Source organism: Corapipo altera, unplaced genomic scaffold (assembly GCF_003945725.1).
Source record: "Corapipo altera isolate COAL_440 unplaced genomic scaffold, ASM394572v1 46, whole genome shotgun sequence".
Taxonomy (NCBI): domain Eukaryota; kingdom Metazoa; phylum Chordata; class Aves; order Passeriformes; family Pipridae; genus Corapipo; species Corapipo altera.
The window spans coordinates 4,813,702-4,838,456 of NW_020884883.1; the positions used below are offsets into that span (position 1 = coordinate 4,813,702).

General features: G+C 38.8%; 1 protein-coding gene across 3 annotated transcripts in view; it reads right to left on the bottom strand.

Annotated features, from left to right (window-relative positions):
* PXDN (peroxidasin) overlaps positions 1-11,731 on the bottom strand; it is an 87,598-nt gene extending 75,867 nt beyond the window's left edge. For all 3 annotated transcript variants that reach the window (XM_027641073.1, XM_027641072.1, XM_027641074.1), the window contains exon 1: positions 11,496-11,731. In XM_027641073.1, the coding sequence (XP_027496874.1) occupies positions 11,496-11,725 (230 nt within the window). In that variant the 5' untranslated portion in view covers positions 11,726-11,731. The remainder of the gene's footprint in view (positions 1-11,495) is intronic.
* Positions 11,732-24,755: the final 13,024 nt, after the last annotated feature.

A 24,755-nucleotide genomic window follows, 5' to 3' on the forward strand; every position in this document is an offset into this window, starting at 1 on the left:
ACAAAACTAGTTTGAATTCAAGTTGATATTGTTGAATAGTGATTATTAAACCACAACTAGTTCTTATTTCTTTCTTTGATGAATAAGGGATTATAAACACATGCTCTGGAATTCTAAAACTGGCCTAGATAATATATCTGAGTCTGGGGGCTGTACACACATTATTTTCTACCTCTTATATCTGTTTTCTAAGTGTTGTTCTCATTGCAAGTTCATCAAAGACGGAAAATTTCCCCTGTACTATCTGAGGTGTTTGGTAGTCACACAACTTTTTCAAAAGATAGTTCTATCCTACACCTATTGATGGATATAACCAGTATAACAATTCACACTGAATGCTGGGGTATAAACCTTTCTTTCTGCCATGTAATTACTTGGCCAAACTGTTCAGAAATCTCTAATGAATACTGTGTCTTAGACTGTTTTTACATATTTCTTCTCTTTCCAAATCTTTTATTCAATTATTCACATGTGAGATATATCCAAAAGGTTTAAGTAAAATAGAAGATGTCAAAAAGAAAACATCGACTGCAGAAAGAACGCAAAGCTGACACAGCACAAAACATCTCAGAAAGTTCACATATCATTGTGGGAGGATTACAGGATTTTCTGGCTAAGTTTTCAAAACTTTTGTTTACTGAATCAAGAAAGACGTTTCAACATGTATCAAAATTTAGAAATTTCAAGTGATTTAGCTTATTGATAGAGCACTCAGACAAAAAAAATATCCTCTGTTTTAAAATTGGTTTAAATAAAGTATAGATGTTTCTACACCAAGGTATTTACAGACCTTTAATAATTGTCTGGTGGCAATTATTTACATTCCTGACAACTATATCTTCAATCTACAAATAAAACATGCTTTAGCCATACATAAAAGTCTAACTAGCAAACATTTTGATGGATTCTACTCCCTACATGGATACTATTGCAGTAACTTAAACTTTTCCCAGGGCAATAAAATGAAATCAGAAAGTTAATTATTTGAATCTGGTCAGAGCAAACCACCTACTCACATAATCAACTTGCTCTCACTGCTCTTGCAGCCCTGTTGCAGCTCTCCCTTTCTTTTTGCCTGAAGGAAGTCTCTTTTTACTGGCACTTTAAATCAAATGCCTAGGCCCTTTTTATTGGAGACTTTTACCTAAGTCAAAGATCTGAATTTTTAATTCAGTTTATGTCTACAAAAAATAATTTGAATACTCTCACTTTTAAAATTTCTTGGAGAGTTTATCAAAATACCATGAAACCAAAACCTTTTTCTTGAATCCAAATTAGCTATTACCCCAAAGAGGAACATAATATCTCTTAAAAGACATCCTCCTTTGACAGGCAGTTTCCCAGAAGCAAATTAATTGCTGGGTGCTTTTTTATATACGTATGCCACACCATCACACTGCTGCTCCAGCTTTTTATATTATCTTAGCATACAATGTAATGTGACATTTATTTATTTTGAGTTTTGAATGGCTCACTAGAGTGATCTGTGCACCAGAACACACAATGTTGCCCATATTTTTCAAAATATTTTTGAAAAATTAGGAAAAAAAGCTTTCTCACCATTAAAAGATTACAAGATGTTCATTTACACACTTTAAATATTTTAATATTGGTGACTGATTTAATCTTATTATCATAATAGTCAATCATTAAATAGAAGCCACCATGAGATATCAAATAGTAAAATTTTATATCAAAATGGCCAGCCAAAGTCTTGCAAAAGTGAAATATTTACCTTTTATACAGCATGGTGGACCTTGGAGAGAGGCTATAAACCCTGAAATTAACTGTTTTGAGAAGTCTGCACTGAATTTCATGCTGCTGCGAGCAGTCACGATGCTCACAATGCCTAGAGATAAATCAAACATGCATAGACTCATTTATTTTAAAATTTTTCTCCAACAAAGGAAACCAGAAACAATATGGCTAAAAATTTGCTATTAAATCCATCGGTCTGGCTAACACATTGCAAAGACCTTGACACTTAGCAGTCATCATCCTGCTTACCAAAAGCAGTCATTAGTTAAGGTAACACCGTGTACCAAGTAATATTTTTCTTTTTTTAGACCAGCCAGGCAATGAACAGTCTGTTGTAATAGGTGATTTAAGGGGAAAGAATGCTGGAAGAAAATGTTTCCGAAAGATCCGGGGAGTGGCAATTGGAAAGGGAATAAAAAATCTGAAAGTCAGAACAAAAAAGGGAGCAATGTCACAGGCATTAAAACTAATTGGGAGTTAAATACATTTACTCATTGTTTTGCTTAGTAAAACTTAAAAAAACAATTCAGAAAAAAAAGGCAAGAGAGAACACTACATTGCACAAAACTTCACACTTTTCATTTTACAAACTTTCACATGGTTCAAGAAGCCATGCCAGGTACTGCACAAACTCATTAATATCCTATCTTTGCTTATTTTTGTAAATACAGATTAAACAAAAATACATGAAGATAAGAGTCCACATCAGTCTCTCCCTCATGTGTCTTTCTCAAGAGTCTGAGAATCTTTGTTATTTGCAATATACATTTTCTGTTTAAAAGAATCACTTGACTCTCATTAGCAACAGTAATAATGCCATACCAAAAAGAAATCAAATTTGGCAGCCTGATAAGCAAGGGAAGGAAAAGGAAACATTTGAGTCATTCTGTTCCAGCTCAGTTAGCTCCCATTGCACCATCTCTATGGATTGTCTTGAAACTCTGCCCACGCATGCAATAATAAAGCCTTTAAAGCTATTTTTGTTTTGGTTTGGGTTTTTTTTCATCAAATCTAAATGGAACAAATGATAAAGAGAATTTGGCTCAGTTGTTTCCCTTCTACTGTATATATATATATATGTATACAATATGTATGGCATGTGTATATATAAGTACGTAGACACAAACATATATATGCGTATTTAAAATACAAACTTCTTTTTATACATAAACTTCTCCAAAAAGACAAACAACTATAAATATTTAGATTGTGTGATGTAGATTTTAAATGTCACCCTTGTAAATGAAACTGTTTTATAAGTGAACTTTTATCCCATAAAGCTGTAAACTCTTTGGCTTGCTAGAAAGAGACTCAGCAAGTGTCCAAGTCCAGGAAGAATCAGAAGCTTGGGGATTAGTCATGTATACAAAGCTATGCATAAGTTCACATTTGCAAAATGAGATCTAAGTGTACAAAATATTTGATCACAAAATAAGATATGGAATGCAGAAAAATTCTGTAAACAAAGTACAACTTTGAAAGTCTCAAAATTCTGAATCCAAAAAGAAATAATTGAAAAAACACCATTTTGAGAGCTGTATCAAGATGGAGGAAAATTTAGTTTGTTTTTCAATTGGTCAGAATAGAATTGGAGTCTCAAAACATTAACCTAGCATTTTCGTTTTACCCACTATGCACAGTAAAATATTCCTGTAAAAGGCCATTTTATAATTTAAAAACATAAAATATTATATAATTTTACACATAATGCACAATTTCTTTTCTTCTTTTGTTATTTTCTGAAGAGTTGTCTGCTATTTTTTCATATCATAATAGCAATATCAATTTCTTCTACTATATTATGTTGGTCTCTTTCCACAATTTTCTTCTATCTTCATGACAAGCTCTGTTCTCTTCTTTACTGGCTGTACCTCCTATTTTTCTCTTCTGCTAGACTTTCAACCTTTTAATTTAAACCTAGTTTATTTACAAGCCAATCGACAAGCACATGTGAGCAGCTTAACATTCATTTGATATCCAAACGACCAAGTTTTCTGCTGGCTAATGACATGCCCTTGTCATGTCTTAATGAGCACTGACCTCACCTGGGAGAGAAGTCAGTAAGAACAACTCAGAAAATAGAGGAGGTTGGAATATTTATTAGTCATATTTTTCTCTTTAGCATGTGTTTACCACAATTTTAGGTGAGACACACCTCTTCTTGTGTCTCAGATCCAGACCCTCCTAATGATGCAAGGGATAGGCATCTCCCTGTTATTTTTCCACCAGCTGCCTTTGGGAATTAGGAGAGAAGGAGTATATTTACTCATGTCCAAGCATCCATTTCTTACTCTTTCCAGTGAGTAATCCCATGTTTGTCTCTGCTAAACAAAAATTTCTTATTCAGTGTCCCTCATGCCCCTAAATTCCCCAAAGTAATGATGAAAACTCATTTAACTCATCATTTTTTTTTATTATGTTGTTGTTTGGGAAAACTGAGTAACAGCAGAGGCACTGAACCTATGTGTTAACAGAATCAGGAAGACAGAAGAATGTTTAAAACTGTGATTTTGAACTGGGGATGTAGACAACAATTCCAAGCAATCCACTGATCTGTATAATCTTTATAGCTTCCTAAAACATTTCAGTAGAACAAATGAAAAAAATCTTGTGCTGACAACAGCCCAAAGCTTTGGGAATTAGAAGACAATCTTTTGAAACAGCTATAAAGCAAATACCCTGCACAGATGAGCATATGAAGAGACGTTTGTAGTAAATGGTGAATTTTCCTAGTTGGGGAAGGTCACAGTAGAGCTTCAGAGAGAGTTGTGCTGAGTTCTGCATTGTTCAGTTTATTCCTAAGTGGAAGGATGATGAACGACAGAAAAAACAAAGTTTTGCTTACGATACTCATCTATTTTAATGAAGTCTGACTAGGAAGTATGGCAGAAGGACTTGTCAACAGTCCATGAATGGCTATTAAATGCAGAGCTAATGCATGTATTAATACAAAATAATGTATGTGGAGAAAACCAAACTTTACAAATAAAATGGTGGGCCTGGAACTGATCATTACTACTTACGCACAAGATCTTAAGCTACCCCTTGATTAGACCCTGAAAAAAAACAACAAACAGTTCAAGAGAAGGAAATACCACATTGGGAATTATTAGAAAAGGAACAGAAAATAAAAACAAAGACCACCTTAACACTGCTCTATAAATCCCCAGTTAGTCCACGTACCAGGTCTGTCCATGCAGATACTGGGGAAAGTTATAATTCCCTCACCTCAAAACACAACAGAGTGGGGAAGCAGCAGTCAAGATGGTGAGAGGTTAAGAACATGGACCTTACACTGAGAAGACTCCAACTTTAAAAAGAAATTAATGGAGAAGCTTAGGATCAAAGATCATAAAATCATGGCCAGCACTGAGATGATAGAGAGGGATCAAGTATCAGTGTCTCTTCCAATAGAAGAAATGGTGGATGCTAAGTGAAACTAGCAACTTGGAGGCTTCAAACAGCAGAGAGCAATTTACACCATGTGGTTTGTGTAGTACTCCTTGTCAATGAAAGGTATGAGTGTAAGTTAACAGCTAAATTAGTTGAAAAAGAGGTTGAACAATTTGTGGATAATGTCCTAGTTAGAACAGCTGGGACCAGTTCATCGTTGTATGGGTGTAACCCAAAACTGTGTATTCTACAGCCTTCCATGCCATTTCCCAGAAACTGTTATCAATGAACCATTTACACCATCTGCCCATAGAGCCTGACTCCTCAGGCTATAAACTGGGTGTTAAGAGGCCTGTGAGATAGGAGGATGCTCTTGTCCTCACACCCTTTGTGGAGCTCCCCATCCTGAGGGAAGTGCTGGGCATTCCTGCCTGAACTGGAGAATATATAATCTTGGAGTCTTGGAACTTTTTTAATCACTTGTGGGATCCAGAGGAAGACTGCAGACTACTGCTCTCAAGCAGACTGCAGACCACCACTCTCGACTGGACTGCAACCACCACTTTCCAACCAGACTGCAATCACCACTCTCGACCGGACTGCAACAGCACTCTCACCAACAGGTTTTCCCCTCTCCTTTTACTTTGGACTCAGGGGGGCCAACGAACACCACTCTGTTCATGCCCCAGGGTGCTGGGTTATACATTTGGGTTTTGTGGGTTAAAACCAATTGTTTGTCTGTATAATCATACTTATTGTATTACTTTATTAAATTGTTATTCTGATTTATAATCTCTCTTCTGAGTTGAGTTCATTTCCCCTGCTGGTTTATCTTTAAACCAGCACAATTTGTGGAGGAGCGATCCATCAAGATTTACATATAATATGGAAATACCTTTAGCTCAGAAAATCCCTATCTACAAGTTACTATAGGAATAAACCACTATATGCTACTCTATACTGTCTACTTGTTCATAAGATGCACTTTCAGTCATCCTCAAAGAACAGATATCAGGTAAAATGGATCTTTGGTTTTATTCATTATGGATATCTTTCTGTCAATAAACACATATGTACCATTTTAACACTCAAATGTTAAGTATTTACTGGTCAAAAATAGTAGAAAAAGATGAAAATTAGAAATTATATTTATTAACTGTAACGTATGACAATGTATTCCTCTGATGACAATGGGTTGAATATACAGTAAGACACTTGTAAGAAATGTTTGGTATGATTTTGTTCCATATGTTTTCCCATTCTCCAACAAAAAATTTGATGAGGGCTAACATACTGTTGAAATGACAAAAATATTTTCACCCTAGTGGATCCAGTGACTGGAAGTGAAGACTCATTTGGGTCTTCTGCTGCAGGCCTCAGCAGCTTTGCCTAATGTCTCCCAGTAAATGTCAAACACTATCAATGTTGTGCCCTTCTGTCCCCTGCTAATGACCACGCACATTCTGCAAGCTCGGCAAATGTCTCCTTAACACACTCATGCCTTGGTCCTGGCTCATTCTATCAGCAGTACAATCAGACTGCCTGGGAATGGCTTTAGCAGGGTACACATCCTACACACCCTACACAGCTGCTTTGCTGGGGAGGATTGGTATCTTCTGCAGTATCCACTTGATTTGCTGGGACTCAGAAGATGGGGCTTACTAGAGGGAAAACACTCTCCTTTGAGCAACTTACATACTTTAAAAGTTAATTTTTTGGAAGTAGTTTCTTTCTCTTGAAAATTCTAGAAAAACATTCTCTTCTGAAAAAATACTTGAAGCTTTTGTTTAGACAAATAAATATGAACATCTACATATGGATGTTTAAACTCTTTTTATTGTCAACAGAACACTAGTTAACATGCTCATGCTGGAGAAGGCACAAGTAAATTGATAAGCAGCACAAACCAGTAGCAGCTTAATTCAGTTGTCCAATCAATATCTCAGGCTATCTGAGACACCTGTTGAGAGCAAGTAGGTATAGCACACGTCCAATGGGGACCTGAGTCCTTTTTGGGAAGGTAGTCTGAGGCTAGAAATTACTATCTCAAATGAAGGTGTCCCCTTTTTGAGTGAGCTGAGTCCACTCCAGGCATTATGAACTGTACTGGCCAAGTTGCTACTCATTAGAAGAGAAGTTCACAAAACAAATATGGCTGTAGACTCTTATGGATAGAGACCTAAATGTAGGTGTTTTAATTTCAAATGGAATTCTGCACTTTTTCATAAAATTTCTATGAAGGAAGACCTAAAATAATTTTTATTGAAATAATCTTGTGCTTCCCCCCTGTTCTGTGTCATTCAAACAAATCATCACTGGCATCTATTGCATTTTGCTGCCCAGCCAAGAGTCTGTCAATATCTGTGTTAGTATTCAGTTCAAATCTTTCAAATAAATCTTCAGTATCTGTTCTTTTTTTAACAGTAAGTTTGTACAAATCTCTGTGTCTTGAATAAAATCTTAGACCAGTGTCAAATCTCTTGACTAACTCCTATATGCAAATTGATGTTCAGCAGTGAGGTGATCAAGCTTACAGTCCAGATTTGCAGTAAGATTTCTGATATGATAGCCCAGAGACTCCTGCACTGACTGATTCCATACATATCACCCATTTCATTTCCCTAAATGCCTCTGTTAAGAGGCATAACATTATTAAAAATCAACAGTGAAATGTGAAATGTCATTACACTTCCATTACTGCTACCTCTTTAGTAACTCATGTATCCTCCCATAGTTAATACTGAGTGACTTATTTCAAAATAAAATTTTCTCCTCGATAATTTGTATGCCATTCTTAGTGTAAATCAAGTCCACTTTCTTTTGTGACAACTATTTTTGTCAATTTTTACCTTTTCTGACAATAACGGAACATTAGTTTCTTTTCTTGTTCAGTCTGTTAGACCCAAATGCAGTGAATACAATTCTGCTTGTACAGCTCCAAATGCAGCGAATACAATTCTGCTTGTACAGCTAGTAAAAAATAAGAGAGCAATGAGGTGCTGCCAAGAAAAACTGCGAACCAATTTCAGTATGTGTAACTAGTCCTGTAGGCGGGTTCTGATTTGAATCGTGTTTAGACAAGATACAAATAGTAACATATTGCATCAATATTCAAAGGACTCCTATAAGAATCACCAACACCATATACTAGAAATTGCTGTAGAACACAACTGAAGGACTATGTAAGATAGGATACAATCATGGGAAGAAGTGATAGCAATAGTACCATACCCAGAATTTTACATTCCTCAACTGTTTAAGTGGTTTAATATAAGTATGATTCAGCAATTTCTACAAATCCATAAGCACTCTATATTTAGTTTGAGATGAAAGGAAATTTCCACAATCATACTTATGGCACGAAGTGGTGTTTCAAACCACTTTGGAGGTGGGTCTCTATTCTTAAGGGAAGTCAGCATGGGACCTTCTGACTGGGATGCTGGACCTAATCCTACAATGCATCCAGGTAACAATCTCATCTTGGGTGAAACCACATGCTCATGGCAAGGCCCCACGCGCTCTTTCAAAGCTGGCAGAATCCACCTTGAGGAAGCAATATAAACCATACATCTCAGCCTCCAGCAGGGAAGGGGGAAGTGCCAAAAAGTGGGGGAAGTGCCAGAAAGTGGGGGAAGCAGGAGAGAGTGAGAAAATGTACAGCCAGAAGTAGCACTGGCAAGGTCAGCAACTAGTAATGTTGTGAACAGTTTTCAAAAGAGAGCCCAAGATTAGGAGTAGACATTTTTTATATGTGGGGAAAAACATTTGGCTGTACCATTGGTCTGGGCCCCACTGTTTTAATCCATGTAACAAATTACATGTGAAGTAGAGCAAAGTCAAGTCGGCTTCCAGAACGGGATATTTTTCAGAACCACTGTTCAGCAAAATACTTATAAACGGGGAAAAACTTAAGGCAATTTTTTTTACAAAATTACTTTGCACAGTCAATCTGTGTTGCAGGGAAGAAATAAAACAGATGAGAGTATGGAATTTATCAGTGCCAGTAAAAATGGACTTAACGCATCAGCAACACACTTTGCAGGATTTCCTAAGTTTATGCTTTAAAGGGGAAGGTATTTAATTGAAATTAGTTCATTATTTTTAATTACTTAACTATCAACACCATTACTAAAGAAAATACATTTAATATACATGCTCCACATAAAAGGCAAACTGTGAGAGTCAAATCAGAGATGAAAAATGAAACAGCTTCTTACTTTCATGCTTAAAAAAGAAACTATGCTTAAAGCATATGTAGAAAGCCCTCTGTGGGTGATGGGCTACCTCTGTGAAGCATAACACTACTGTGCAGAACTGCAGTTCAACATAGCACGTAAGTAAAAAAAATGTGTGGTAAACTCTCTTGTAATTCAGTGAGTACCTCAGACAAGTAATATTTATTCTGAAAGTACATCCTACAGCTAAAAGTAGGCAATTCATATACAACAGGTAAGCTATTTATGTATAATTGTTACCAAACTACTGATTATTAAATAAATTGTACCATTGTTCTTTGTCCCAGGGACTCATATTGCCTAACTATCTTCTGATCCATCTCCTCTCCATTCACAGCAGCAGAAGCAGTAATTAAGTATTTGCAGATGTAATATTGCCTATTTTATTTATAATGGTTCCCTAATCAGTTGTTGAGAAAGGGACATTACTACTGACAAATAAGGCCACCATTAGGTTTTGAAGAATCCCGGTCATCCACAGGCGTATTTGAGAATTACCATTCTTTGTCAAGCTGAAAACATGTTTTTAACTTCTTTTGCATTACTTCTGCAGCACTGTAGCTTGCATTATAACAAAATGATAATTCAATTTGGGATACTAGACAATTTGATATATTAGTGGGGTTAGATGAGTATAATGCTTGCATTGTTCACACATTCTCCTCTGACTTGCTGCAAGATTATAAATACCCACCGTAAGGGGAGCTCCACCCTGGCGACGTTTAATCTAATAGTTTCTGCTGTTGCAGACCATTCTACCTTTAACATGAAACCAAGCCATTAAGACTTGACTCCACACTGATTTTTTTTTTTCATTTTACATTTAAGATGATTCACAAAACTAGCTTTACACAGTTTCCTGTAATCTCAAGGCAAAAGGTGTTCTGTAAATGTACTTTGTTTCAAATGTAAGAAACATTAACCACCCACTTCCTGTACTGTTCCCTAAAAGGTTTACAAGTACTGCAGGACTAATCCCATTCTGCCAAAAGCCTGCGCTTCTTGCCAAAGAGGGACTCGGCTAATGTTAAATGACTGTACTCTTCACATTAAATAATACTTGGAAGCTGAAACACAGCAAGGCTTTATAGATCTCTTTTGAAAATATCTGACAAAGTCACAAGTTAATTTATTACAGGAGGCCCCGCAGAAAATTCCCAGGGCCAACCTCTGCTCAGCTTCCACGGCTGCATGTGTGTGTAAAGAAAGGGCAGGGCTGGTGCCAAGAGCTTTCTGAGCCCAAGTAACATATAAGCAGATCAGTGGAACAAATTTGTTCCTCTTAGTAAGCCACGAAACAAAATAGAATGTCATGTCCATTTGTAACTTTATTATAGGGAAATATGGCTGGAAAGGTAACCATTTCAGTAATATCAATGTGAACTAAATGTCAATCGTTGTCAATACTGAATTTTATTACCAATACAATCCCATCCAAAACAGTGACCAGACACTATAGAGGAATGGCCGGGCACTTCAACTGACATATTTGTGCCTGAATTAAAAAACTGAACGTTAAATAATGTTCAAAAGTCTCTGCAGGAATTTGAACCGAGTTAGTTTTCAGCAAGCCCACGGTTTGGGTCCCTGTTTGCTCGAACATCCCCACTGTGTCTCAGAACTGAGCAGAAAGTGCCACCTATACCCATGTCGATCTCCCTGCCGACTGAATATGGTCTTAAGCACACTAAGGAAGCAGCGAAATCCTTCTAGGGACGAATAAGCTGGGACAGAACGCCCGCAGGCTAAACCAGAACATCCACCTCTAGCAGTCCCCGCAAAACCGGGGACACCGGTCAGAACCGACCGATCCCCGGTCAGAACCGGGACCCGGGGCGGCGAGCCCAGCCCAGCCCAGCGCAGCCCAGACCCGCCAAGCCGCCCCGGTACCGCGGAGCCCTGGAGCAGCGCGGGGGCACCCGGGCCCCTCGGGCAGAGCCACCGCCGCGGGTCCAGCCCCCTCCCCCGACCGCAGACAAAGAGCTGAGGCTCCGCCGCCACCCACCCCAGTGCCTCTCATCCCAGGTATCCATCCCCTCCTCCTCCTCCTCCTCCTCCGCCCCCATCCCTGCCCGCGGGCCGCCGCGGCAGCCCCCGCCGAGTACTCACAGGATGGTGGTCTGTGGGGACACGGCGGGGACGCTCTCCAGCATCAGATGCATGCAGCGCACCGTGGTGCGGAAGCAGAGGCAGCGGCTGGGGCACCACACGCTCCCGCGCTGCGGCGGCGGCGGGGGCTGCGCGGCGGCGGGGGGGAAGAGCCGCCCGCTGCTCAGCAGCAGCAGCAGCAGGAGCAGGAGGCAGAAGCCGGGGGCGGCTGCCGCTTCGCGCCGGGCCATGCTGCGGGCAGGAGGGCGAGGAGGAGGAAAGGGGCTCCGGCAGGTCCCCGTCGCGCCCGCTCCGCTCCCCTGCCGAGGCTACCGCTCTGGTCGGCGGCGGGACGATCCCAGCCCCCGGCGGGCAGGAGGAGGGGACAGCGCTGGGCCCGCCCCGGGCTGGGGCCGCCCCGCCGAGGGGGCTCCGCAGCGCCCTGCGCACGCACCGCGGCCGGAGCTCCGGGATACGGGCGCTACCGCGGCGATGCAACTCCCTCGTCCTCGCCTCCGCCCCAGGGAAGGCACCCCCTGAGAGGGACGGCAGCTTGCACTTCGGGAGAGGAGAGAAGGAAGGCAAAACGAGGGGAAGTGAGAGGAATGGAGAAGGGGAAAGAAAGAGGAAGGAGGAGAAAGGAGAACAGAAAGCAAAAAGATGAGGGAAAAAAGGATCAGAGAAAGAGAAACCCTTATGGGAAGAAGTGAAGTTCCATTTCTGCCCTGATCTGAAAGAACTACATACACAACCCTTGGACTGTCCCCTGTGAGTGCTGCAACTTTGACTGCTGAACCAGGACAATCATTTGCCCTGAATTACATTGTTTTCGTGGTTTTAGGTGGATGGTTACATAGACAAAGAGGTGTAAGAGGACCACTAGAATGCCACATAAAAGAATAATGGTTGGAGCCACAGCTCACCTGATCTAAACGCTTTCTCAAACCGAATTTTACATAAGAACAAAAAACTAGATTACCACTGAGGTTTCTAACATTGTCAGTGTCATGTGATGTCAAGCCCGAAATAGATTGATACCTTTTCTCCAACCCTCTCCACACTTTGACTATCCCAAGTGAGCATTGGAATGTCATTTCTTATAAATGATGGGTATCAGCAACCCCAGTTCCACCCCAGAAATAAGCTGCGGCACTTCTGCAGAATTGCCTGAATCCCTTTTTCTTCAAGACAATGCACAGGCCATTCTTGTCTAAAATTTAACTACAGTCATTCATGGAATAGATTGCCCACAGAGGTTGTGGACTGTCCCTCACACAAGATATTCAAGAACCGTCTGGATGCAATCCTGTGCCATATGCTCTAGGATGATCCTGATTGAGCAGGGAGGGCAGACCAGATGAACCACTCTGGTTCCTTCCAACCTACCTCTTTCTGTGATTCTGTGATTCTGTGATTCTGAATCTCACTGTGCAGATTTGGGTTTAGCCATGAATCGGTGAATGAGTTTTGGACGCTTTTTTTTTTCTTTTTTAACATCAAGTCAAACGCTTCATGTGGAAAATCAGAGCCTGAAAGTGTGCTACAAGTACTGGAAATCAAGAATCAAAATATGCTGAGAGGAGTCATTATCTTTGACTATGTTTTTCATAAGTCACTATGTCTCCTTCTCCAAAGCAAGACATAGCTCTTTATAACTTTTAAAAGTAGTCAGCTAATGGAAATATAGAAGTGCTTTTTGTGTTCTTTAAAATGTCCTTCAGCATCCCAGCGAGCTAGAGGCTGGCCCACCGGGAGTCTGTGGGCTCAGTCTGTGTCTGGAGATAGGGGAGACTTACTGACATGTCACCAGTATGATTACTGAGTTTCTAGGGTAGCCAGAGACTCCCAGAAGATTCTTACCATTTAAATATACTTCTAAATTGGGTACACTTCTAAATACTGGTGCAGGACTTGGCTTACTCTGCTATTTCAACACACTAAGTTGCTCAGAATCTCATATGCATACATATCAGCTGTTTTACAGTAGAGGATACTAGTCTGAAGTAGAAGAGAGTTTACAGAGTAAGCAGGTAAAAAGTTCATCAACTCAATGTCAATTTAGCAAGCAGCTGCTACATGTATCACCTCCTCTGCATTTGTAATCAGTATTGGGATATATACATGTCTTAATCTGAAAATTAAATTTGTTTCCTGGTCCAGGAAAACCTCAGGCACTTTTGACCTACAAAGTGCAAGTATTGGCACAAGTGAGTTTTTGTTGCGGAAATGCCACTCACATTAGAGCATCTTGGCAGCTGTAAATCTGTCATCCTGCAGTGCCTGTACTGAAAACAGCAGAACATCTGAGGTTAGATAATTAAACACAGTAATATGGACAAATCACTAAATTGGGATATTCGTAGCATTCAGGAAAATATGATGACAGCTTACTTTGTGTCATTTTGGTGCATTATGATGATTTTTTTTAAGAAATAAAGTACATAGTTAAAATTGATTATGTTTTCTATAGGAAATGAAAATTGTTCTTAAAGTTTTTAGCATTTGGGATCTTGTTAGACTATTGTGCTATGCAGTAGAAGTATTAGAAGTAATTCTGAGAATGAGAATAAAAGTGCATAGACAGTTTCACTGTCAATTTAACCTTAACATGCTCTTGCCATTTACTTTGTTACATGCAACTTCACAGGCTCTTGGCCAATATGTTATCGATGCCTCATAAGTTGTTTACGTTAGGCTTTTTTTCATGCCCTGTGGAAGCCAGAAGTATGAGGTGTTAGGTTTATGGTTGGACTCAGTAATCTTAAAGACCTTTTCTAACCTAAACAATTCTATAATTGTATGATTTTAATATTCATTGCATAGTATTCTAAAATGGTGGCAGGAAAGGTTTCTGATAAATAAGACTTCCAAATGGTTTTGATATATCTTTCTATTCTTAGCCAGTTTTCATAGAAGAATTTTTATAAAATGTGCAGGGTTATTTTTGTTGACCTTGCATATAAATATCCATGGGAAATTTGTCTTCTGTTTCCAATTTCTCTAGTTGAAGAGTTGACCTAACAAAAACAAACAAACAAAAATACTCTGGAAATGCGACATCTTTCTTTCTGAATGCTAGTAGAACTGCTTACCTGATAGTTAGATATAGTGTAAATCTCCATTTGCTTTTAAAAGTTTCTTACCTACCTCTCAAATTTTTGTCAAACACTGCCACTTGCTGGTTTTATTCCATACCAGTAATTTAGTTTTATAGCTTTTGCTTTGCTGAAGTACTAAAAGAAACTTTTTGAAAGATCAAATAGTTAATACTTTTATCTTTTGTTTTGCTAAAAATTCAGATATAACCAATATATGCTTAAATCCTCTTCAATTTAGGTTATATGTCTACATTAAAATTCTATCTTTGGATATAAAATCGAGCATTCAAAACATTTCATTATATCTTCAGATACCTGACAATGGAAATGCTTTACGGAATCATAGCCTAGTTTATTATTTACAACCATTTTGGTCAACAATAACAGTAACATTTAAGAGGAACAGATTGTTGAAAGAGCTAATGAAAAAGCACCATAGAAACTTTTAATTAAAGTGTTTTCATTATAATAGATCAGCACAGACATGTAAAGATTAAACACATCTGATCTCTTTTTTTTTTTTTATAAAGGCAGAAACAAAACTCAGATTGGTTTTGAAAGCACAAAAGATTGAGGATGTTGTCTCTACAGAAACCAGACTCACAAATTCTTCTTCCTCTCAGCTGAAAAGTGATGCTGATATCCTTAAAAGCTACCATTCTTCTTTCTTGAATATAATATGAATTTCTGGGGGAAATTATTCCTTCACTGGTTGCATTATAAAAAAGGCTCCTTCTAAGTTTGACTAAAAGTGTACCTAGCACTGGAATGTGCTAGGTGTCTTTATTTGCCTGGTGATTTGCAGACATCTGAACATGCTTTGTTAATTTTTCCTGGGACTAGTAAAAAAAGAAAAGGTTGTCTTCCAAATTATCTTTGAATCTTCACTTCAACCAGGCTACCTGGTGCTAGTGTATATGTCCAAGGAAAGATGCTTACTATATTTTAAATCAGCCAGTGTAACTTCCATCTGCCAGATATTTCTGTTCTTTCAGAAAATGCATTTTAATGTGTCTTCCCTTTCAAAGGGAGAGTTTGTTACGCTTAGCTATAGGAAATGGACATTGCTGACCCCTTGTCTGATATTTAGGAAGATAAGCTATAAACTTGTTTTTTACTAACTGTGAATATGGATCTATTAGACCTAATTGCCTTTTTTTTTTGATTCCACAAAACTCTCACAGGTAACACAGTGAGGGTAAAACACTTATCAAGCTGCACTGGCTACTGAAGTTAGGTTTGAAAATCGATAGCACAAGAGGATAACTTGTTTTTATCATTTTGGCTTTTTAAATTATACTATAAGAAAAATACTGAATAAAATTAAAAAATAAGATTAAGCCCTGCTTTGGAAAGCCTCTTAAAATGTAGGAAAGCATAGGCAGCTAACGTAGAATAGAAGAGTTTGCCTGTAATGATAAAGGAATATAAGAAAACTCCCCTGAAGAGACTTTCCCAAAGGAAAAGTCTCAAGAACCACGTCAAAGAACCAATGAACTCCTGGTTTCCCACAGAGTAATTTTCTTTAATATCAGCATAACGGGAAATTGGGTGTTTTTAGTTTAATCCCTTGACTACACTGAGGAAATACCTCACCCAGAAGAGATTCCAGGCTGTGATTTGTACTACAGCTGTGCCTAGAGGCCTCAGACAGGATCAGAGCCACCAGCCACATGTTTTACAGACATAAATAAAAAACAATGCCCTCTCTGAAGACAGGTGAATGAAGTGGGACTGTGCCCACTTCCCAGCTGGGTACTGTCGGGATCCTGGGCACCTTGAGCCCGGAGCCCTGGCTGTTGGGGTGCCGAACCTATCTGGGAAGAGCAAAGCTGGCCTGTGAGGAGAGGGAGCTGCTGTGGGGAAGGTCAGGGCCCCCATGAGGGCAAGCAGACCTACTGTTAAGCACACTACCATTTCCAGCCTAGCCTCAGCTCATCTGCATCCCTGCAGTCCTGCCTAGCCACCCCAGGGCTGTGTCGGACACTGGCTTCCCCCATGGGCCTGATCCCAAGCCCAGTCCGCAGGTCAAAATCCTGACCCAGCCTTGTCTCATGCCATCCTCAGGGAGGTGCCTGATGCCCAGGGCTAAGGTGGCTATGGTACCCCCTGGCTGCCCTGCTCCTGGCTGGGAGGTGGGACAGGCCCTGGCTGCCTGGCATTGCCCTGCTGCCCTAGCCATGGGCATACCAAATCCTAGGAAGGATCCTAGAGGCGCTGTTGAACAAATGCCGTTGAACTCTCCAGGACAGTGTAGAGGTTTTCTGTTCTTAATTTTGAAAGAATGAACATCACTGGGAGAAATACAGGCAGCAGATCAAGGTGAGCTGCTTTCCTCCATAGCTGGGGCACATGAGGTCTTGCCTGGAAGGTCCTGCCTGGAAGGACACATCTTGTTTTGGTCTCACCAGATCAAAGGGAATGAAAAAAGGCTAGAAGGAGGAGCACCAAGATGTCCAAGGGCCTTGAGTACATGACTTGTGAGCACCGACTGAGGGATCTGGACTTGTTACATCTGGTGAGCTTCGTTAAGGTTGTGATCCAACAGTAACTTGTGATGTTTTGAGGAGAAACTATAAAAACTGATAAAGCAAGGCAATTCTTTGCAATGGTAGATGATATAATAGCCATGATACAGGTGCAGTGGTTGCAAACTGTGGTTTGAGACATTTAGGTTGGATATCGTGGATATTTTTTACCAGGATGGCAGCATGGCACTGCCATAGGTTACACCGAAATGCTGGGAATTGTCTTTCTGAGTGATTCTCAGGATTTGATTAGAGGAAGCCATGACTGCTGTGAGATAATGCTGGCAACAGTCCTTGTCTGAGCAGAAGGGTGGCCAAAAGGCCTTCAGACATCCCCTCAGGCCAACATCTCAGTGGTTTTGTCATAGTCTGACATGCCCTTTGGCAATGACACCTCGCCCATTAACAACAGCAGCCAGCCTAAGTGACCAGCTTAGGCAAGATGTCTCACAAGCCTAAAGGGTGAGTCATCAGCAACTTTGCCAGTATGACACAATCTGAGACAGGAATGGTCTGCTCTAGCTACCATTGCCTTAGCTTTCAGTGAAATGCAACAGTTTTCTAGAGCAAAATCAACTTACCATAGCTTGATTGGAGTGGAAGACAAAGGTCTTTGAAAAGGTCTTAATAAAGGTCTTTGAAAAACCAGAAGTAACGTGATACTTTAACAGGACATTCAGAAGAATATTTTTTTTTTCTGTATAGATGCATGTGTTTAAAAACAATAAACCAGAAAGATAAACCAGTTCCTCAGACTTTCAGGTCAAATACCAAAGTTCGAAGCAAGAGGGTGTGTTCAGCTAGGTTGTCTGAGATTGAGGCTATCAACAGACCTCCCTGAATTCATCCATGTTTTCCAGGCTGATCAAAGTTTATAGGACTGTTCAACAAGTGTGGGCCAGCTCAGTCGTGTTGTCTCCCTCAGGGCACTTTTGATGTCCTCTAGTTACTCCCTGGCTTTACTAATTTCTGTTTGATCTTCCTGCTTTAGTCACCTTTGATGTTCTGTTGTTTGTTGCAGAGTCTCTGGTTAGAATTAAGTCATTTTAGACAGTAAGACATCACTGTAAAGGGGAATACAGACAAATAAGTACTAAAAATAGAACAAAACAAAAATGTGTTCTTTGCTCCAGGGGGCCAGCTCTGACTTACAATAGCAGTGAAATTAGTGATCTTGATTTGTAACTCAGGTTATTATATAATGATCAAAATTTCATGTTTGCAGTCTATGCTCTTCTCCTGTTGGCTCTTGAATTTTAGAATGACTTGTCAGAGAGCAAGACATCCATTCCAGATGTGAGGCTTAGATAAGAGTAAACAAAACAGAGCCTGCTTAAGAAACAAATGGAGAAAAAACCCCACTACTAAAACCTGTAGCGATATAAGTACCTTTTCATGCAGATCAATGTAACGTACAATTCCCTTCAGTTTCACAGACAGTAATTATATTCTGAATGATCCTTGCTGTACATGCTCCACTGCCCTACACTCCTCAGTCCTATGCTCATCCACAAATTGGACATTTGACTGGTTTGGTCTCCTTTCTTTCTTTTTCCATAGCCTGGAGAAAGCATAATTTATTCCCATCCAGTTCTGACTGAAAGTGATGATATCTTTAAAATACGGCTGGGTTACATGAATTAAGGCTCTATTATTTATACTTATCATATAATTTGAAACTTAATTAGGTGGAAGAATTTTAGAAGACTAGCAAATTTTATATTTTTTCCTGCTGATTTTTCTGGTTTTGTTTTTCTTTCACTGTCAGTTCTCATTCTGTTCTCCTCACTGTCTCATTTTTCTAACAGAACAGCAACATCTAAAAAAAACCTCTCAGGAAGTAATGAGGGTAAAAGAGAAAGATTTTTTTTTTTTTTAATTAATTTTTTGTTTTATTGAAAAAGCAAATATTTTAAAAATCTAGTGCGATTAAGATGTCTAATTTTATGGAGAAACAGACAAGAACAGACTTGTATCTATTAGGACAAGTATAAGAACAGACAAATATCTGTTAGGAAGCTGGCAGGTGACTGGCATTTTAGTGCAAAATACTAGCCCTTGAAATTAAAAAACAAAACAAAACAAAAACCCCTCAGTATCATTTGTAACATCAACATGAAGAACATCCTTCTGGTATTTTAGTTTGTAACTTTTTCAGAGGCACCAGAAGTAAAAGGACACAGTCATTAATTTCTCTATTTTAAACCTTTTTTTTCACCCTTCTTAATGCTTTTCTGCCCTTTCTCATGAAGGTACAAAGTTTTTAGGTCTTAGATTAAAAAACACAGAACATTAGAAGGTACTTGAGTGAGTCCGAATTCCATTTCTATTTTTGAGTTACACTGTTTATTTTAATTGACTGTTAGAAATTTGTGGCACAGAAGCAAAAGGGTTACTCCTTTGTGTGAGCAGTGGGGCCTGCAGCAGTGGTTAAGAGGCTCAGAGCACAGAGCTGGAGTTACTTCTCAGAGAGGGTTCAAGGAACCTTCTAGGACCGAGTAAGCAAGGGCTGAGCAAGGGCTAAATCAGCGACTAAGAAAGTTGTTGGTTAGCTTGGAAATAAGGACATGCTTACAGGGTACACATGAGAACACCTGTACAATCCTTTCTCTTCTAGCTGTTCTAGCCTTGAGCTCTGCTCTGAGCTCTTGAGCTCTGCTTAAAAAATAAAGCTCCTACTTTTATTCAAAACATTTTTCTGTATTTAAAATATTTTTGGCCTTCTTTGGGAGGGGAACACCTAGGCAGATCTTCTTCCAAGCCATCTTAGAACCTTGCCACAGTCACATTTTCCACTCATGCTTGTTAAAGTCATAGTTTCTCTTGACTGCAGTGAGATTAGAAGGGAGTGCGCTTGGAACATTTAGAATAGATTATTTAATAGATGAATATTACAGTGTTATAGGTAGCATATATATAAAATATATATATATTTTTTTACCTTCTTATTTTACCGTTTTTATTTTACCTTTTATCTATGTTTTATCTAAATTTATCATTTTTATTTTATCTTTTATCTATGGATTTGCTTGTAATCAGCGTTTAACTGTATATCAGATTCCTTAGGAAACAGTGGGTGAATTCAAATTGGAATTTGAAAAATCAAGGTTCATCCAGGATTTTCAAAGTAAAGCATATAAGAACAATTATTTTCCAAGGTGTTGAACACCCCTGTTCAGACAGCTGCTGATCATGTGCGGACAAGATGCACCATGGGATGGTTTTCATGATCCCTATCTACAGATGAGATCACCTGCCATGCAATGCTAGGAGCCTCACCTGAATCAGCAAGTCCAATGAGAGATGCAACCTTTGCCATGAATATTGCTATCGCTTCTTGCTTATTTACCCACCTACCATGACAGATTCTCTTTTTATGCCAGTCAGTTTAAAATGGCTTAAAATTATAGTCATGTAAGTTATAACTACAAAAACTTAGCAGTTAGCTGATAATGCAGTATCTGTTTCTAGATACACCACATTTTGCTCTTAATTTTAAATATCTTGCATCAGCTGTCCTTCAGTAAATGCAACTGCTTAAAAAGATCACTCCCTTCTCTTTCCTGGAATGAATTATTCTTCCAGACAATGTATTCCAGACCCACCTCCTGGGATGGAAATTCAGCTTAAATAATCTTTGGAAATTGTCCTCAAATTTATTCTGATAAACGTAGATGGTGCGAATAAGAAAGAGTGCAATAAGTGGAAGGGAATTTCAGAAGCTTAACGTTTTTGGTGGGGTTTGTTTTGTTTTGTTTTGTTTTTTGAGAAAGGAGTATATAATTAAACAGGTGAGAATAAGAGAAATTAGCACCTGACAGAAATAAGTTTCTCCTGAATAGGCTTGAATTGGTTAAATTTGCTGCTGATACTGTTGCCATGCCATTTTCCTCAGTGGAGCAGCAAAACTAGATTTTCTTTTTGCAGTTTACTGAAACTGTTAGTGAAATATGAGCTAATAGATAAAGTTCTTTCTCGGTCTAAGAGGCACACCATAGAAAGGTGTCCAACTTTTCTTAGGAAATATAAAGTTTAGGGGTATCAGCATTTTTAATCAGAGACTAACTCTAAAAATGTGTCTGGGTAACATAGACATGAGAGGTAAATATGTCATGCGTAGTCAGAAGACCTGAAATATCTATTTTAGCAATAAAGGTTAGATATTACTCACATTGGAGTAAAGACTTGACTTCTATCATGTTGGCCTAAACATGTTAGTGGAGGTGTTAACATTGATCTGATTAAATATAAAAGTGGCCTGCACATCTTGGGCATCCATCTGGGCAGAGTCTGAGGGCTCTGAGTCATGATTGTGGATTTTGTGAAGCAACACATTTCACAATTTAAGACTATATGCACATATACACACATGTCTTTTTTGTTAATGTTCATCATGGCTGGGCTTCACGAACGAAGATTTGGGAGTTAATGTTACAAGAAAAAAAAACTGAAGTGTTTTTTTATTTTTTTTTGTTAATGTTACAAGAAAAAAATAAATCTTCAGTTTTATGCATGTAGAGAATAAATCTCTTTATGAACAACGTCTCAGGCAAGGACAATGTGGTCCATACAGAAAAAGATTTCAATGTGTGAAAATCTGTTTTCATTTTGTTAACATCTCCTCAATGTGTAAATCCAGTAATGACGTGCACACTTCCGTTCTCTCATTATAAAAGCCATGGTCAGTGAAGAATGGAAAAAAAGCAATTCCATATGTTAGGAGGGTCACTGAATAGCTCATTCTTTATAAATGGTATTATTTCCTAGCAGCACACTGCTCAGATACTATTGAATTTCACACATTTACTTATATTAATTGAAGTAACAAATCCATAAAAAAATAACCACAGCCAGCTCATGATCACCACAAAATGAAAAAAACATGCAGCTAATTGTATTGTTCCCATTGTAAATAATTACTGCATATAGATTCATGACTCATTTTCATGACAAATTACCACAAAAAGGACCTAAACTAAAAGTGTTCTCTAAAGTGTAATTTGAAGCAGACACTGCTGTCACCCCAGTGATGTCTCTGCTGCAGCTGCTGGTCTTCCCAAAGCTCCTGTAGGTATCGCTGCCCCTGGGCCCACTCAGTGCCTGCAGCCTCAGAGCTACTGGTGGACAAGCAGGACGAGCATCAGCAGAGGAGCCAGAAGCAAGGCACATCTTCCTGTGAGGCTACAAGATCTAACAAAGAAGATAACCTGGCCCAAAGTTCTGTTCTTCAGGGGGATACTCACTCTTTGTGTGTCAAATAGGAAGTCAAACAGCACAGTTGATTGCTACTCAGACATGTGCTCAGTGCCAGTGTGTGCAGCCCTAACATTTGGTGTGCAGTAGGAGACAGCATATTGGCTTTTTTTCAGTGAAGCAGTTTGGGTTTTCAGTGTTAAAAATTTCTTACAAAAGCAGGATGCATCTAAAACTGATTTAAAATTAAAGCTTTTCGATTGTCTATGTCCTATTTATTTTGCTTTTTACTGTTTACTTGTTCTGCACTTTTTTATTCTTCTGTTTTGATCCTTTCCACAGAAAGTTTGGCTGATCATGCTTTTTTAAGGCATTTGCAAGAGGAATGATTTTCAATGTACAGTCAGTGAACCCTGGAGAATCCAAAATCATTCCTAATTGTCCATGAGAGTTAGTTAAGAAAATCAAGTCTACTGTCAGCAGGGTTAAATGTTCTGTTTAGAGATCAATGCCTCCATTGAAAAAAGTGTCTGTAATGAAAACACTTCCTCTAGACTTAGATCTGGTTTTCTCCACAAAAAATGTTGAATGAATAATTGATTGCACATGATCCATTCCACATCATCCCTCCCTTTATGATGGAAGTAAAACACTATATATATAGTAGTGACAAGACAAAGCTCAAAGTTATTTGTACATACAGTTTCTGCCATCATTCTTCTCTCTTTGGTATTACTGAGGCACATAATTCCAATACTGATTTTACATAACAAAACCAGAGATTATCTAAAACAGGAAGATTGATCAGCACAGAAATGCTATATTGTACATAAAGAACTTGATGATGTGAGGCACTAAATAGAAAAACAAGGTTAGATATTGCTTAGAGATAACAGACATTTTTTTGATCTATTCCAAAATGTAGCAGTTGGTCATAGGTCTAAGAGCCATGAGTGAATGAGCAAGAAAAAGCAAAATATGATACAAGCAGGTAATGACATGCAAAGTATTTCTGAGCAATAGGAACAGAGATATCTAGTGTTATTTATGAAGACATTGCTTGGGATACTGGGTACAGTAGTCTCAAGAAGAATTAAGTCAAAAAAGTTTAAGAAGGATTAAGTTCACAGGCACAGAGGAGGGCCTGTTGATCACAACTATGGAAAAACGGTCTCATGAGACCAGAGGAGTTGGCTCATATGCTTTGGCAAAAGACTTTCTCAGAAGAAATACTGACCTTGGCAAGAGACAGAAGCAGGGACTGGGCATCAGCTGCTTCAGCTCACTGTCCGGCTGACTACTAACATAGAGAACATGATGCTTTTATGTACTCTGCATCATAACAGCCCACTGGTGTACTGAGATTAGAAATACAGCTATCCTCCAAAATGTTCACTTCTTTCATCTGTTCACCTCTTGTAGTTTCTCATTCTTTTTTTTAAGCTTTGGAATTTTGTTGTGGGTTTTTTGTTTGTTTGTGTTTGTTTGTTTGTTTGTTTTTTCCCCCAGAAAAAGTTTCACAGTAGGAAGAATCAAGTTCTAATATGAAAAACTTCCTATGGTTGTATATGATCATAGTGCCATAAGGCTAACAAGAAACAGAATGGATCAGGCTGTATCATATATGCACAATTAAGATTTTACATATGATGCTGAAGGATGTTTTTGAAATATTCCCCATCTTACCTACAAAAGTGTATGTATCACATTGTGTATACACCAGGTATACAGACTATCTTCTTTCTTGGAGTGGTGTCTGTAGTTGACTGCACAGCTTTTCCTGCTCTTCTGCTTTGTGTTCTGCCATGTAAAGTGTCCTGGGCCCTCTATATGTTCCCTATTCCCCCAGCAGTCGACCAGCCTTTGCTGGGAGCAGAGAGATAGTCTAAAATTTGTATTGGTGCTCCTGTCTTGGTCATTTAGGATGATCTCTAAGGAATGCAATTAAGAAGAATGGCATGCAGGGAAAATGTACAGCATTAATTATTGATACTGCTGCATAATGCTGGACTTAATATATATTCAGTACAGGAACCCAAGCATATGGTAAAGTCATAGTAATGCCTATAAATCAATTAATTGCCAACTCTCTGTGTAATTACTCTTGTTTAGTTTTGAGGAAGATGTTTTTAATTAGATGGCTTAACACTGATAATGGAATCTGAACCAGTTATTAAGTCATTGCAGCAGTAACAGATTACATCACTGTCTAGAATATTGCACATGTATTGGTGGTCACTGTTCCTGTCACAGGCAGTGATGGCCAGAAGTGTTAGCTGACTATTGTCATTTCCCTCTTCAGCTCACTAGTTCTAAAAGCAGCGTGAGGCCTTAGTGCAGATCAGAGGGAAGGGAAAGGCTTTCCAACTCAGGTTCATTTCCCATTGGCTTTTTCCTTAATTTTGAGTTTTGGGATTATCATTCTATTTAACTTTAAATATATTACACACAATACTTCAGCT